At 43.5% G+C, this 17,614-nt stretch overlaps 1 protein-coding gene across 2 annotated transcripts in view; it reads right to left on the reverse strand.

Annotated features, from left to right (window-relative positions):
• SI (sucrase-isomaltase) overlaps positions 1-17,149 on the reverse strand; it is a 50,058-nt gene extending 32,909 nt beyond the window's left edge. The window contains exons 1-13 of one of the 2 annotated variants that reach the window (XM_062582308.1): positions 17,026-17,149; positions 16,476-16,481; positions 15,985-16,058; positions 11,564-11,684; positions 11,372-11,481; positions 9,895-10,046; positions 6,589-6,760; positions 4,181-4,280; positions 3,714-3,826; positions 3,032-3,157; positions 2,308-2,439; positions 2,006-2,125; positions 1,421-1,534 (exon numbers count right to left, since the gene is read on the reverse strand). In XM_062582308.1, coding sequence (XP_062438292.1) covers positions 1,421-1,534; positions 2,006-2,125; positions 2,308-2,439; positions 3,032-3,157; positions 3,714-3,826; positions 4,181-4,280; positions 6,589-6,760; positions 9,895-10,046; positions 11,372-11,481; positions 11,564-11,684; positions 15,985-16,058; positions 16,476-16,481; positions 17,026-17,149 — 1,464 coding nt within the window. The remainder of the gene's footprint in view (positions 1-1,420; positions 1,535-2,005; positions 2,126-2,307; positions 2,440-3,031; positions 3,158-3,713; positions 3,827-4,180; positions 4,281-6,588; positions 6,761-9,894; positions 10,047-11,371; positions 11,482-11,563; positions 11,685-15,984; positions 16,059-16,475; positions 16,482-17,025) is intronic. The other variant, XM_062582307.1, reaches the window with a different exon arrangement.
• Between the last annotated feature and the right edge of the window lie 465 nt (positions 17,150-17,614).

Genomic DNA, 17,614 nt, shown 5'->3' on the forward strand with positions numbered 1-17,614 from the left:
AGAAAAAAAAAAACCTGAATAAACTAACTGAAGTAGGTGGCAAACTTAAAATACATTTGCAACCTCACTGTGCAAGGCTGTATTTGCGCACTGGAAGTGTGAAAGTTTTTGAGCACTTCTGCTCCTACTTGCAAATACTTGGTAAATAAAATTCCTTCTTCTTTTCTGAGCTCTCTGGCTTCAACTTTTATTAAACAAGAAATGACATTTTACCCTACTATTTCGCTGTAGGGGTTAAGAGTAATAAGGCCAAACTATGCAACATGGTTACACAGAATTCTGCCCCCAGGCTCAAAATTGTATCAGCATAAATCAAACAGAATTTGCTGAAATGCAGCAATATTCTAGGCTATTTGAAGCATATACCTGTGCTTTGCTTTGTGAGATTAATGCCATTCTAGGGTTTAAAATTGCAGCCGTAAATCTGGAGTTCGTTATGATGAAAACAACTAGTTTCTTAGGGGATCAGAAATTTTTATGTAGCAGACAAGAATGAAAACAGTCTAAAAATCTATTTTCTACCTAAGGAAAATTTACATATCTGGATTTTGCGAGTCTAAGAACGCTCCATACTTTCAGCCACAGCACAAGGAAAAAAATTAAGATATCGTACTTAAAAACTACCTTCAAAGCTCGGATTTACCAGTACCTCTGATATGAGTTCCGTGCAAAGGCAGAATGCTATAGAAATGTGCGTTAGGACCTTTAATAAATGTAAATGTAGACGGGCATTTCCAGAGTGGGTCCTGGTGTTTGGTGTCCGAGTCTACACTTAGATGCCTCACTATAATTTGAGCTGTCTCTCAGAGCAGTTGGAAATCTATAAATCTTTCCAAGTCAAAATGAGTTTTAGGTGCTCTATATCTTTGAAAAAGAAGTTAAATCCCTGCTCAGGTGCTTAAACATGGATTAGGAAGTTTAAATACAGATTTCCTTCTGGCACTCACTTTTAAAAGCTTAACTACAGCATATTTTTGTAAGAGACTAATGGTTCGTAATCTTACCTCATTTCCATGAACTAAGCCTGAAAATAACTACACCACATTCCCTATCAAATCTGCAGTGGGAGAACCTGTTTAAAAGAGCCTGACTTTTCCAAATCCCGATCCGGAGCAGCAATTGCAGATTTGCTAACCTGAACCTCTGTAAGCCACCTGGAGAGCAGCTCCATGGATTTTGTGCATTACAGCCCGTATTCAGGATGTGTCCGAGATGCCTTTACTCAGCGTGCATGCAGGGTTCAAATTCAAATTCAGATTTAAAATTCACATTTGGACTGTAGATTCAACAGCAAAAGACATACAAATCCTACTACACTGATTTCCAGGTTAGTAGCAGTGAGCATCCCCTTTCAAACTCCATGCAACGTCTAGCCAGGATTTTTTTTTTTTTAAAAAAATGGGAGTTCTGGGTTACTTACAATCCAGATCCCGTCATAGGGCACCGTATTGTAAAATAATCTGCATTCCTCCACCCACCAGCTGGTGCAGTCGGGATTAGTGAAGTCTGGGAACACAGTTACTCCTGGCCACACCTGCAATATTCAAAGGAAAAAAATTGATTAAACCGTTAATTACGTTGGAATTATTAATATTTACACGTCACTACAGTTCCTTTAGCTTCTACTTATTTTTCCAAAATATAGTTGACGTCTAGCATTACAGTAACTGGTGTGTATGATAATATAAGAACAAATAAAAGTGTTTTTTGCTTGTTGCGGTGAGAAGCGGAAGCGGCAGAAGGAGTGGTGCCGCAGCAGGGCAGCGCCTCTCCTGCCGCCGCCGCGAGGGCTACGTGCTCTCTCCCCCCCGCGCAGCGCGTCTGCAAAACCCACGTTAGCATCGAAAGGAGAAGAACATGTGTGCGTGGGTGTATATACATATACGGCAGATTTACGAGGGATTTCGAAGCAGACAAAATCCTAGCTTAAAAAAACGTGGCGAGCGTGCAGCTCTCCCGCTTCAGCTCCTCTCCCCAAACCGGGCGCAGGGGCGAGGTGGGTTACCTCCCCAGTCAGCGGCGTCGCTCCGTCCGACTCGTTAATCCAAACCTTTTTGCTCTCGCCCCTGGCATAGCTGCCGTAAGCGCTGCCGTCCGCGAGGTTGGCCGTGCTGATAGCGGGATCCTAACGGGAGGGAAAGGGAAAGCGAGACGTCGAGAGAAGCCACGAAACGCTCCGGCGGTTGTTGCCCAGCACTGCAATGCTAGGCAAAAAATGCAGTAATCGCACCAAAACAGGCAAAGGACGACAATAAACAATTGTAATGCCAGCATTTAAAATGGAAAAAGAGACAGTAAAGCGCTCACCAAGATGATAATGTATTTTTGTCCATAGTCGTGCATATACGTCGCGAAACTGGGGAGATCTTTAAAATTCACCTTGTCATAGGTAAAATCTTTCATTTCCTCCATATAGTCGATGTCTGTGTACTGAGCGTCCTGAGGGAAAAGGGGTTTCGGTCTCAGCACGCGAGGCGGCGGTGCGGGCTCCGCACGCTGCCTCCCCGGCACCACCTCCGGCCCGCGGCTCCCGTTCGCCCTGCCCGGCGCTCCTGGAGCCAGCCCCTACGCCACACCTTGCTTCTTAGAGTCCAGCTTAAAATCAGCTTTTTTTTTTTTTTTTTTTTTTTTTTTCCCTCCCCTTTGAAGCCATTAGGCTAATTTAACTTAAAATCTAATTTTAGGATTTAATTGCAAATTAAGTCGTAACCGGCTGTTCCGCAATTCCCTGGTCCTCAGAACAACGATGACAAAAGCTAGCGGATTAGATAACGGGTCAGAAAACAGGTGGATATAGCCAAAAAGGCTTACTGCAAAATCGTTGCAATAAGACGGGCAAATGAAAACCACTGTGGTTAAGTGTCTCCCACAGTCTGGCGATTGGTCTACCATTAAAAATCGTAAAAACTTTTCACCAGGGATGTCTGTGTGCGTTTTATGGGAAGTTCACGGACTCGGAGCGACGGGAAAGGCGCCCGGCGAGGAGCACAGCGCTGGAGCCGTCCCCGCAGCCCTGCCCGGCCCCACTTACGTAGGGCAGGTCGATGGCCCGGTTCCTCTCGACGACGGCTTTGACCTGGTCCAGCGAGCTGTAGTTCCAGCGGCTGAGCTGGAAGCCCAGGCTCCAGTAGGCGGGAAGCAGCGGCAGCCCCACCAGCTGCAGGGCGAGAAACGGGAGACACCGCTATGGACGCCCACCACTGCTGCCCTTATAATCCCCCCCTCTTCGCTTTATTTTCTCCTTCTCGGGCCTCGCCCCTGAAGGGCAATACTGCTGAAGAACCTACACGTGCTTTCAGGTATCACTGAAATGTCATCCAGCTGCGAGAAGTACACACGAGGAATATCCGTGCTGCCTTTCTCCCATAAATTGTAACATACCATAAGCACCCAATAATCTGTACCCACCCCGTAATATCGCAGTGCAAACAAGGACTTGTCCTTACAACAGGGATCAGCTCCAGCAGGCAAGTGCAAGCCCAGCTGACCACATCCCTGCCCCAGCTTAACTCCTGCCAGCGATCCCTGATGGCAGCAGTCGCGTTAGGGACACAGCAAGAGTTACGCAGCTAAGAGCGTGCAAATACCACGTTATACCATCCGTTAATAAACAACGCGGCGAAGATGCATTGTTGTATAAAGAAGGGGAAGAAATAAATAAAAAAAGCTAAACACTTAAAAATTCTATGTGCAGTTTCTCCAGGTAGAGGTACCTTCAGGTACTCCTGCACCACTTGCTCCGGTGTGTCCCCCAAGAAGACGTAGAAATCGAGGATTCCCCCGATGGTTCGGTAAGTCACTGCCGGGGCGGGCTGCACCGCAAACTCTGCCGGATGAGAACAGCCACTAAATCTACCGTAACTCGGTCATGCTGATACTGAACATAGGAGAACTTGCTTAGGGAAAAAAAAACATAACATCAAAATGCCCGAGGAACCCCAAACCACACACTTGCAGTGGAGGGGAAGCGTATTCACATGACTCTTCATAAATGTCCATAGGTCCCACATAGAGAAGAGAAGCACTAGAAACCCAAAGGCACAGTCTTTTCTCATTAACTTTTCCAATGATGTCCTTAATAAAGGACATCTACATTAGCTCAGATTTGATCACAGTCCCACGTATCATTTTAAAAGAAATTTAACTGCAATACTTGGAGTGACAGAGAAAGCTTTCTTACCCATGGCATTGCTATTCATCAAGAAAACACCCACAGAGGCTCCAGTGCTGTCTTCCAAGCACAGGAAGAAAGTTTGAACTCCGTATAAGTTATGCATATCCTTAAACAAAAAAAAAAAAAAGATTATAATTTAATAAATATCTGTATTTCAAAAAATATCATAGATACAACTTGAGGCTTCTCAAAATACAATAATAAACAAAAATAAAAACACTAACACTTTCCTGCAGCTTTGGTTTTTACTTCCTGGCTTTTTTCTTGTTTATGTGAATGTTTTCCATTAAGCAAAAAATCTCTGGAAATATGTAGATAACATAAGCAAATAGATATGATGGAATTTAGATGTAAAATATAAATATATCTAGATGTAAAATATTGGGTATATTGTTTACCTGATATGCATGTATATTACCCAGAAATAATATTGTAATATATGCAGACTTACTCTAATCTACGTTACTATTAATCCTACAAGGCAACTATTTTTAAATCTAACCTATGTAAATAAGAGAATGCCTGGTTTCTTTTTTGTCTTATTTCTCTTCTTTTTTCCTTGTACTTTTAGCAACAAAAACTTTATAAATGATAACAGGTGTTGTCATAGTTGTTTATTTTCCATGAAAAACAAAACTCAGAACAAATTAACGAGGAAAATAACCATATCTATTTGAAATTAGCCTAGCTTAATTTTGTTCACTCTTAGTTTAACTTAATTAGTCTACATCCAATGGAGCCCACTCAGATAAGAGCTATCTTCAAACCTCCCCATGCTAATTATTAAAAAGAGGCGGTTTATAAGCTGAAAATTTAGTAGCGATGGAAAATCAATGTGATGATTTCTACAATAGAGCTTGTCTATAGTGAGACAAAAGTGAGATAATTTAGATTTCGGTTCTGAAAACAAGAACTGAGCTTCACGACGTTTCCCTGGGCCAAATCACACCCTACGTAGCCATCTCCAGCAATTAGACCAGAGGGGGTATAATTAGTTTCTCCTACCAAATTCCCACGTGGTGACCAAGTTTCCCAAGGGGAAAAAAAAATTTTCCCCAACATCTTGGCAGGGAGCTCCCTCACCCGCTAGCTAATGGACAGAGAGCTAGTGCAGCTTAAAGTGACTCAAATCTCAGCAGCTCACTCCCTGGGGTCCCTGATCAACTTTAACATTAACTCTCATGATGGAAGTCTCCAGATAAGAGGTGCTAGTTTCAAAGCATTAATTAATTACGTACAGGGATTCGGCTAGTGTAGCTTCTATTTCAGCGAAACACTTCAGTGCTCCCTCGAAATAAAGCGTATGGATTGTTGCCTTATTAAACTGAGGTAATAGGGACAAATTGTGTTTATCAGACGTTCATGAGCTAGTTATAAATAAATTAGTTCAGTTTAACCGCAGTAAAAATGAAACCAAAAATGTTATTAGCAAACATTCATTCTTAGTATATATTGATTTCTTTTTCCATAATGTCCTTAAAGTTGATTACGTACCACTAGACATATAGGGTTTTCAACGCCTCTTTTTCTTTTTTTAATAACAGGAGTTCAATTGAGTGCTTACAAGCTTTAGCAAAATTTTCCCTTGTTCAAAAGCTTCTATTCAAAGGAAAAGATATTAATAAACATAGCAATGAGATTTGATTGCTTACATCCCCAACGTACCCAAAAAGGTTGCGTGGGGGAATGCAGAACCAGAAAAAGCAGCAAGCAGAAAACGAGCATCGCTGTTCTCACCAGCGCCTCGCCTTCGGCGCGAGCGGTTCGAAACCGCGTGCGCTCGGCCTCTCTGCTAACAAGTCCCTGGAGCGGGGCACGGGCAGAGCGACGCGGTGCATCGCCGCGCGCCAGCGCTGCCGCAACCTGGACCAAAGCCCAGGGAAGTCTCGGCGCACGTGCACGGTTCTTCTGCTACAGTCATCGGAAAATGGGCGCCTTGGAAATCATTTTGGAAGGAGGCAGCCATAAAGACTCGAAACAAATAACTGCCGACAGACATACTTTATCTCGTAAGGAAACAGCTGTTAAATGGAATTGTGCCATTATTTGCTGAGCTGCGAAGCCATTAGCTGGAAACGCACGTACTGAGTTTTGCGCACAGCGATGCATTTAGACATATTGTTATTTATTGTGTGCATCGGTGGGAACTGAAGAGACTCGTGTATTAATGTTTATCGAGTGATTTTCAACACTTCACACGAACATGCACCCGCACAAAAAAATCAAAATATTTATAAAAAGCTATTCCTCGGGGAACTTTCATCAGCAACATCCTGCTTTTAGCAGTAACATGTGGTGCCTGACAAGTCTTCGGGGAGCAACTCAATGGATATTATCAACGTGTCTGCTGCATAATGCATCTGGATTCCTGGACTGACGTGCAAGGAATGAGGCGCGGCGGCGGGAGCCCTTACCCCGGAGGGGGCCGTGTCCCTGCTGAACATGGGCCAGGTTTTCCAGTTGACGTCATGCCGGTACTGCTTGTGCACGTGCTCGCCCACGCCGTAGATGTTGCTGCTGGGCAGTTTGATGGACAGCTGCAAGTACTGGTCGGCGTACTGCAGCGGCCCAATAGTGGTGTCGAACCTGATCAAACAATAAAAAAAAAAAAGAAAAAAGAAGTATTTTAGCAATAATTACTCCTATTGGTTAGAGCAGAGCGGGGCCCTGATGGAGTTGGACCTGGGCAGAGGGCAGCCAAAAAGGTCTTGTCTGCATGACCAAGCTGTTTTGGGGGTTGTGTCCCCAAAACTCCCAGCACGATAGCCAGGCAGGTGGAAAATTTCCATAAGGGGAAAGAAACACAGAAATAATCCACTTTTTACCAGATTTTTCAAATCAATGGCAGCTCGTGCTTTAGGGGAAACCACGGCCCCGTGCTGCAGCAAGCTGGGGGTGGAGGCAAGAGCCTCCCCGAGGACGGATTACAGCAGTGATTTAATCCTTAGCAGGGCACAGTCCCAACTGATGACTATCACGTCTCCCATGGGAAACCTCGCGTAAGGCAGCCGCGAAGGTTTTAAACCTTAGGAACGGGAAGTTGGTGGTGTTGAAAATAGATATGGAGCCTCTTTTAAATATATATTTGCCCAAACGGAACAAGCCAGAGATCAATAATCCTCCTTTACATCTCTCAGCGAAACACAAAGTAAAAGCCAATTTCATTAATAAAGTATCTTTTGTTAATTTAATTTAGTAGCTTTCGCCAATCCCTTTCATTACTGACAAACTCCTAATCTTCCGGTCAAGGATTAGCAGAGCTTTATATATTTAAGAAAAAAAAAACTAATTTCCTTCCTCGTTTCTAGGGGCAGGACTCGAGACCCGGCGGGGACCTTTGCACCGAGCCGGAGCGGCGCGGGCGCGTTAATTGGTTTTCCTCGCTGAGCCCCGCTGCCAGGCGCAGCGCTGGGGCCGGCTGTCCCCTGCCACCGAGCGGCTCTGGTGCCCGTCCGGGGCTCCCTACCCGACCCTGTGGACCTTTTTCGGGTCCAAAACGTGGGCATTTCCAATTGAGTTTGCCAGACCCCGCTCTGTCTCCTGGAGCCTTTCTTTTCTATTTTTTTTTAAACCCTCAAAATAGAAATAGGTTTGAAATATTTACTTTTTTTTCCTTATGAAATGACCAACTAGAGAGCGAGAGAGAGAAAAAAAAGAAAGAATTCCGATTAATCCAAACATTTAATTTCATTAATTTTGAACTTATCGGTGTTGGGTTTCCTCTTTTTTCATCCAAGACTTTTAGCATTCCCCATTGAGAAATGCATTAAAATTGACTCCTGTTCAGAAGTAGTTTTATTTTCCCTCATTCATCATTTTTTTAAAATGAAACAATCATAAATAGAATGTAATTATGATTAAACCAGATTTAAAGCTCAAAGCAATTGGAACGAAGCTGATCCTGAGATTTGAAGGTTATCTTCAGCTTTATTAAGCTAAGAGCTTATGGGGATCTACAGAAACACAGTCTTTCACCAAAAGCAGAGAAAATGACTGCCTTTGAGATGGCAAACTGCTACCTAGCTATGTTTCAATGTCATGCACAATTTCAAAGCGATCTGCTTTTGTCTACTCACTTCATGCATTTTTAATCAAACAATCTGCCTTTTGTGTAATATTTGTGATAAATTCGACAATCTAGAAGACGTAACATGTTAGTCATACGAAGGAGAGCAATATAACTTTCTCCTAACTTTACACAAACACACCTATATTAATTTTAATGAGAATTTATCACTCTAGATGGGTTAGTGGACAATAATTGTATTTGTATAACTGTATTATATATGACTTAGCTGTATTTCTCACTATTTTATTATTACTAGAATAAGAGGTCCTTAAACTAAGCAAACAGATAGTGTATTAGTAGTTACAAACATTACATAAACAAGTTACAATAACAGGGGAGTCGGCACTTTCAGCAATCACAATCCACTTGTGTTATCTCTTTTTCTGTTTTAAATTAAAGTAAAAAATACTGATACTGTAAAGAGATTTCGTTGGTCAAACCCTCATCTGATGTACTTTTGCCCAGTTTTAATGATTAGTTAGACTAGTGATACTGGAAAAAATCTATATTTTTTATGAAATTATGATAATTTTTGGTGTTGTCTTGCAAATGATGGTGGTGATTGGTCTATCAGAGGGCTAACTTTTGGGGAGGGGTTCAAGTGTAACGAATGATGATGCCAGTTGGTAGGCTATATTGCTACCAATTATCCTATTGGTAGGATAATTAAGACTTTTGTAATGAATTGCAATAAAATATTAATTTTCACTCTTCCTTACCCAAGGGGCCTCCCTTTTCTCTGGATGTTTAGTCACTGGGGAAGGGTGCTTATTCTGTGTAAACAAATTTAATCAAGGATTTACATCCAAGGGGCTACTTTTATCACATTTTAATATTGGCTTACTTCTAGATACTCACAAAGTCACAGTCAAGCATAACTAATTTTTTTTTCCTTTAAAGACAGAAAATGCAATTTTTTTTTAATGAAATTAAATAAATGTCTAAGGACAATACAAGCAGTCTTCCAGAGCCCTGGATCAAATGATCCTATTGAACTAGATTGCTTATTCTCCCCTCCATATACCTACTTAATCAGTCGTAGACTACCGAACACCAAGTCCATCTATAGCGCACTCTATAATAGCAAATCAATCGCTACAGAGGGTTTTAAGTAAACAATACTAATAACCGCGCAAAAGTAATTGCTAATTAATTAAACTTGAAGAGCTGACAGCAATCCCACGTAGCAGTCTGACAGGTAATCATTCCTGGATTGACTGAACGGGCGTGCTGCTTCCGACACTTCCCCCTTTAAATGGGTCTGAAAGCTGGGCAGCGAGCTGCAAGGTAGGCTTGCTCTACTCATTTATTTTCAGGAAACGAAGGGGATGAAAGCATTCAATATATAAGGATTCCCTGAATCAATCAAAGAAAGCAGCTGTGAAGATTTTCCCTGGTATTAAGAGGAAAGAGGACAAAGAACCGGCATGGCCAGACCTAAAACTGCTCAGAGAGCTCTCCACATCGCAGGAGCTGTTTTGAGGGCCCTCAATAGAGTCCTTTCAAATTATTCCTCGCTCAGAAGAAAAGAGGCGCATTACATGCCCCATATACGTGCCGTCTTGGGCACGCATCATTTGTGCTCAACACAGACTTTCAGAGAAAACAGAACACGTCAGCATTATTCATCAAAAGCACCAGAGTTACTTACAGGACTTTTCCATTGCTTAGTCTGGTCACCACGATGCCAAAGGGATTCTGCTTAACGTCAACTTTATACTTTAAGTTGGAGGCTGCAGATCCGCTGAAGGATTCTACGTGCTCGTGGGGGACTTCAAATCTTTGTGCGTTAGGATCAGTGATCTGTACATATTAAAACAACAAAAGTTTTAGGCTTTTAGAAATTAATGTTCAGTTCTTATGCCCTCCAGCACAAACAGATACTTCTGACTTACCAAAAACAGACATTATCAAAACAGCATTAAGACAATAAAGGGCTGAAGTCAATAAATGGCAGAATTAAGACTGTGTAAACCTATGAACCCCTTTGTTTATATATACATTAGGATATTTCCATTATTACTTGATCTGAGAGGATTTTTCCCATGGAGTTCTACATTACCCAGAATTTGCACAACTGTATTCCCAGTGGTTTCCCAGCCCTTGAGCTCCTCAAGGGTTTTAATCTTTCTCCATGACTAGACACTGGCTGAGCACAGACTAATGTAGCCTGCCTTCCAGATGTCCCACTTGGCAGTCCTACTTTTGGCAAACCCCCTTCCAGTCCCGGTCCCAGTCCACCACATATTTCCATCCCTATCCCAGTCTTCCACTGTTGTCTTCACCAGTTCTCTCTTCACACTTTCCTTGCTCTGTTTCAGCTATTTCCATATTTGTCCTCAACCCTGCCTTTTCCTTGCTCAGTAGGAACACATAAAAAGAGGAATTTTTCCAGCAGGAAAAGTCCAGCTAACCCCTAGAATCCAGGGATATTACATATTCACAGACTACTGAATTTTCCATAAAGAACAGAAAGCTTTAGAAGTACTAAAGCTTCCCGACAAAACAACTACGAGATATGGCCAGGTCATAAATAAAAAGTAAATAAATACATTTGCCCCCAAAATGTTTTCCTGTGATGATGAGGAAAAGGTAAAGAACAAAAAAGTTCATCTTTTCAAAGGTACTGGAAAATTTTTTAATTTGAAATAATTGTCATTTTTCATTTTCATCATTAGACCTATGCAAGAACAAAGAAAGAAAGGTCTCGGCACTCACCGAGGGGCTGAGCTTTCCCCCTCGGTGCTGTGGCCCGGGAAGCTGTGCCAGCATCCCAAGGGATGGGCCTTGTGCCATGAACGGACCAGGAAGCAAGACAGCAAGGTCCGGAGGCTGGCTGTGTATTTTGAGTCCAAACATTTCTAAAAGAAGCTTTAAAAATGGTTGTCAACCATAATTTGAGCTTGCCTGGCCGGATAAAAGGTTCTCCTGGCCAAAATCTGCTCTTGGATGCACCAAGACACACCTCAACAGGGGTCACGAGAGCAACGCAGAGAATTAGTGCAGCCCTTATGGCCCTTATGGCCCCCCTATGCCACGTTTCTCCATGATAACTGCCTGTCCGAAATGTTGCGCGTAGCCTGAACCTAAAGAAAAAAAAAAAAAAAAAAGCATAAAAAAAAATTAACCTTGAACCGGAAGCGATTTTGCGTCTGATACTCTCCGGTGAGGAGGACGGTGTTGATGTCGTTTCCGAAGAGGGAAGGTGACGACAGCCTTCTCAACGACGCCTGGAAGCCTTAGAGGACAAAGACACGTGTCGCAGAGCGGAACGGGCCGTGTGAGCGCGCGCAGCCCTCGGAGCCGGGCCCGCAGCTTACCCGCCTGGGTTGTCCGCACGGATCCGTCCACTTGGTAGCCGTGGTTTGACGAGAAGTAGCACCAGGGCACGCTGGTGTCGCTCTGCGGCCCCCAGCAGCAGCCGCGCAGGTTGCAGAGGTTCTGGCGCGTGAGCGGCACACGTGAGCGGATTTTGCACAAATAAACCCCCCGCGCTACAATAACAGAACGCACCAGAGCTGTGTTTTACCCCAGACCCAGAAACCTCTAAAATATTTACCTATAGCCTGCCTCCTTCTATGAAAATAAAATAATCTATCAAGTGAATTTGTTGGCACAGAATAAATAGAATTTCTGGATTCAGAGTACAAACTTGCTTATTGGTGCTGGAAAAAATAATGATTTTTAAACATTCGTTCTTTCTCGAAACCACAAGATCCTCAGGTAAAATGAACCTTTAAAAAAACCTATTGAATTGTCTGAGCTATGACAGATAGCAGCATAGTCTGACCAAAAGTCACATTGTGCAGAGTGGATAAAAGTTATGGATGTTATACTTATAAAATAGTTTAAAACTATTTAGGTTAAATAATTGTAAAATAATAATTTGTGTATAAAACCCAAACTAACGACTTCCTGCACTGCCTGCAAACGTCTACACTGCTCAGCTGGTATAATACACATTTTAATCTGATGCTTCTATATCACAAAGGCTGAGATACTTCCCTACAGCCTCAACCTGAGATAATCAATTTTTTTTCCAGAAAACCCTGGGCAATTAACCCTATTGTTTAAAATACATCTCAGTGTAGTGGGACTAAACTTTACACTGCATTGCAGTAGGCCAGTAAACCAGAGCACCTGCACTTTGTGGTTAGAAATTAACTCGTTCACACATTCTTTGTGTGGATTTTATACTCCAGGGTAAGATTTGGGTAATATATCACTCTAAGTGTCCTCACACTGTCTCTTACTACAGAAATAACTCACGACTGGGGTCAACAGGCAGTAGCAATGCAAGAGGCTTCACTGGGAGCAAAGGGCTACCTCGGTCCATGAAAGATCTCAGGTGCCCAAGTCCAACCTGCACATCTCCAGGACCTCATCCCCCCTGCGCATCTCCAGGACTTCTACCTCCACCTCCCAGCTCACAGAAGCTCTTGAAGCTGCTTTTGCCTTCATCCATCTGAGATCAAATATTTTTGGCGTTTGTGCTGTGTTTATTTTAAATACACCACAGAGCATCACAGCTGGAGCTGGCCCAGGCTCTCTGCTGCCGCTGGCCTTAGCCCCGGTGGCCCTCACTTCTGGGTTGTGGGGCACAGGGTGGCCAGTGCTGTGCACATGCTTTCTGCAGCCTCTGAGCAGAGCCAAGACAAGCGGCACGGTCCGAGGAGAGATACCAGTGACTCACTTTTCCCCCCAATCATTCACAAATCAGTGCATTTAATAGGGCTGTGAAATAGCTGTGTTCACTCCCCACCTTTCCAGCTCCCACTAGAAGAGACTTATTATACCTTATAACCAGTTTCGCAGGTTATAAGCTATCTCAGATAGCTTAAGAAGCACCTATCCCTTCTGTCTGAAATTCTTTTTTTGTTGTTAACAACTACATCTTGCAAAACTCAGATCTTTGTTCCCTTCCCTTCCTATGTCGGGGAGCATCCTACGTACGGAGCACCAGAATTACTCCCACAGTCTCATTACCCCTTCCTAGACCAACGACGAAATATCCCGTGCAGAGTACGATAGTTTGAACAACAGATAATATCCAAAAGCCTGATGGTTACCGTATCTCCTTCCTCCAGTTTCATAAACACACTTTCTGTTTCCCAGCTGCCTCCAGGGAATACTCCCCGATCAGTGTCGGCAGCCGCTCTGCAGTGCGGTGACACCTTTCTAGCTAGCTCTGCCTCTAGCAGGTTTGCAAGCCGCAGCCGTGCAGTTTCTTGACGTTTTAAGCTTCAAGACAGAAGTAGGTGCGTGGGGTGCGAGACCCTTCGCACCGAACGCCGAGAAGGAGCAGAGTTCACCCCAAGAGTGTTGGAGAGGCCTCTATAAAACCTATCATTTGACGCAAATAAAGATGAAAGCTGGCCACAGCCCCTGAGCTATAACAACGGCATGACAGATACCGATACCCAATAAAGCCAGGGAGAGAAAGTCAAAGCGTGATTAGAGACAGTCTCAGATACGAGGAAGCAGTTTGTGACGGCGAACGCTCTGAGATGGCTTCTGCACGTCGACCTTGGCACCCAGGACTAAGAGAGTAGCTTGCCTATGTGCTTAACTACAATATTTCTTCTACGCAAACCGAATAGACAAGCCTGTGCCAGCAGAGTATTGCTAAAATAAGATAAAAAGAAAAATAAAGCGTCAGAGGTATCAGAGTAATGCTGAACAACTCTAGCCCTAGTCGTGGTGGCTCGTTTTTTATTGGTATGTTCCTCTTCTCTAATCAAAGTTCACTATAGTTTGCCACAATAGGGAATAGTTAATAAATGTCTGCTTTCTCTCAGAGTTTCTATCTTCGGCAATCCTGTGAACAGTTAATAAATATTTATTTTCTTTCCATACTTTTACCCTGTACAATCCTACTTATAAAAGCTCATTTTCTGGCTTATTTTAGAATGTCTTGAATGAATAAAAAAAAATCAAGACAGATACTAACCTACGTGCTACAAGAGCCCAGGTAAATCATAATTTTCCCAACTGCTGCTTATCCTGCAAGCTTGTAATGGAAACCACTACAGAAGAGTTATCTTCTTCCCTAAGTAGGCATCTGGGGTTTTACAGCTCTGCCTCTGGTAGTATTAAAAATAAGCCTAAAGAAGGACAACCAAATGTTTGCAGGAGAAAATGTGCAAGGGAACGGGTGGCGAAACGGGTGCAGTTCTGGGCTATGCAAGGCATGCACCTAACGGAGCTCGTGGGGCGCGGATTAAAGGCAGTATCTGTCTCAGGAACCCCGTGAAATCAGCTCCCCAGTGTTCATTAGGGAAAGAACGGGTTTGAGAATCGTTTTTTAGCTCCCACTGTCCAAACCACCCCAAAATGAAGAGAGTTCAAAAACACATTGCAGAATAAAACTGTGCCAAAATATCTCATTTTTGAATAACCCTTGCCACTATTTTTCCTAGCCCGTGCTGGGGAGTAGGAGGCGCACACAGGCCATTAATCTGGGGTGCAAAAGATGAAGATCTGAGCAGTATTTCCTCCTCCAGAGCAGTTTTTGCTCCAGACAAGTGATGTATGGCCATGCTCTAAACCACAGTCTTCCCAGCAGAAGTCACTTCCCACTTTCTCAGATGTAGGAAAATAATTGCATGGTGGAGGAGGAAAAGGAGCAAAATTGGGAAGGCAAGATCGCAAAAAAACAAGCTTTTGCATGGCACAGAGCTGGGCCAGACCCAGGGCTCCGGCTGAGCAGGGCTCGGAGGCTTCAGGGACCAGCGAAGGAACCGGCTCCTTCCAGCGAAAGAGAAGAGGTTCAGCCTCCAATAATTTATCCTCCTGCAGGATTTTATTGAACTATACAGCATAACACGACCTGTGGCATGACTGTACCATTAACAACAGTCCGTTCTGCAGTTAGCTGGGGGATTTGCTCAGAGACCGGGACAGCCAGTTAATCATTTTTGGATCTCTATGAATGATGCAAGCACCAAGCATCATGATATATTCACTATTTTTTTTCTACTCAACTTCCCCCCCCCCCCCCGCCAAATTAAGCAAAGATGGCAGGTACCCATCACTTTCCATCAGAGTAAGAACATTTTAAAAGATGAAAAGTAACGATGATAATAATAATAATGGTAAAAATGTTTCAACAACAGCCACTATACAAATGTTCTGAACGGACTTTGAAAATTTAGGGCAGTTCTTTCCACTGGGAAAGAACTCACAGCTTCTTAAGCAAAATCATTTCTACATTCTGTGCTCCATCAGAAGCCAGACGTCAACTGAGCAGGAAAGAGATTGAGACTAAAATTGGTTCTGAAAGGAAACTATGACAATGTCTATTATAGCTGAAAAATCTTGAGCAGCTCAGTAAAGTGCATCCTGACCGGCTAATTCTAAAATATACCTTATTATAGATGTTAACGCTTGGCCATCCCACAAGAAAAGAATTGTTTCACCAAACACAAATTCACATAAAAAACAAGGACTGGATTTTCCAAACTGCTTCCCTTGATGCTTCCCTAATTTTGTTCCCACCTATCTCAAGGGAAGATTGATGGGGTGGACTTTGGTGGTGGCCTTCAACCTTTGACAGCAAACTGCTGTCAACGGGCTGAAACTGATAACAGCAGGGCTACACTTCACTGTATTCAGGCATGCACAGATCGAAACTGGCTAAGGAAACACTGATCTAGCAAAGACAAGTTAAGTTTTCATAACTAAATTTAAGGCTTTACAGAATAACACCCGTTTTATAATTTTCTCTGTAATGTTTCCAGACCTTTGTTGCTACTTGGTCCGGGATGCAGTCAATCCTCTCTGAGGATGTCAGAAGTGTGCATTGTGGAGTGAATTCTGTTGGGGAAATAAGTTCATGGGTTATCGTCAGTATTTCCAAATTATAGGAATATCTTGATTATCTTTTCAGTCATTAACTATTTCTGCAACCTTTACCTCACAAACTTGAAACTGTGCAATCATTAAAAGCAATTCAAATGAGCCTAAACTATTGCTACTGCGATTTCTCTTACCGTTAAAAAATTGCACATACCTGTTCCAGATAAAGATAGGAGAGCTTCACTTTTCAGTTTTTAAGCATATGGCTGGTGCTTTTAGTTTTATTTCTGAAGATACGCAAAAACCTACCTTTAAATAAGCCTTCTAACAAATTTACTTCCTATAAAGTGCATATGCCAAATGAAAATTTGAAGGTCTTCCTCTTTCTTACATGATGTTATGCTGTTGCTCTTATATGTGCCTCTTCTGAAATACCCTTTGCTCTTCGGCACTTGACCTGGAGCAGCAGATAAAAGCACCCAAAGGCCAGCAAGATGCTCAGATATATTTCAGGTTTGTGAGAGCAAATTAAGGTGACCCTTAATTTACTGCCATTTTCACCTACAAGCTGTTTGCTTCGATCTCCATATGCAAATGGTTACTCAGAGAAAATGGGGTGTAAAGCAGGATGCTCGGAGTTAGCATCTCTGCAAGACAAGCGGCTTCTAACGCACTAACACATTAGCAGGAAATGCTGCAGGTTTTCGTGATTACAGAGCTTTTTTCCCACGTAGTTTGGCTACTTCTGCACACTCCTCCTCCTTCCTTCTCTTTCTTTCAGCCATGCCTTGTATTCAAGAGCACTGAAATCAAATTAGCTCTACGTTTAGAAAACGGAGGGAGACGAAGAGAAGCGTCGGCTTGGGAGGGAGGGATAAGGGTTGTTTGCGACGCCGGGTTATGAATCACCCTACGGCTTACGTCTGCGCCGCAGCGCGGCGGCGGGAGCGAGTCCCGCGGGGAGCCGGGGCCGGCCGGTACTCACGGGTCGTTTTGAGGCCCGACTGCCCGGTGGCGAAAAGGCCGATGAGGACGCAGGCCACGATGAGGGCCAGGCAGAACAGGACGATGAGCGTGATCTCGAGGCTGCTGAGCGTCTTCTTGCCCATGGCGGCGCGGAGCGGCACCGGCGCGGCCGGCGGCACTACCGGCGCGGCCGGAGACGCGGCGAGTCGCGCGCGCGCTGAACCACCTCCCTGAAGCCGGGCGCTAAAATAAAACGGCTCCTTAAGGACGGTGACGCTCACGTCGGGAGTAACCCCCGTGGCACAGGCGGCTGCGCTGTTAAACATCTGGGCAATCACTGAGAAATTTATTTTGCTCCCTGCAAACTTTATCCAGACATTCGTGAAAAAACATTTCCTTCCAAGTTTAATTCTGGTGATCCTTACATTTTACTGCAACTGAAAAGAAATCCCTTATTCTTGGGTTCTGCAAGCTTTCTTTCTGTCTTCAGGACAACCAAAACCCTAGCTCCTATTTTATAAAGGAGGATGTTGATTTTTTTTTTGTTTTTTTTTTTAATATATTTGTCAGAGCCCCTAATGCACTCTGGTAGCCCGCTGTGATCGTGG

The sequence above is a fragment of the Rhea pennata genome, chromosome 9 (assembly GCF_028389875.1).
Source record: "Rhea pennata isolate bPtePen1 chromosome 9, bPtePen1.pri, whole genome shotgun sequence".
NCBI lineage: Eukaryota > Metazoa > Chordata > Aves > Rheiformes > Rheidae > Rhea > Rhea pennata.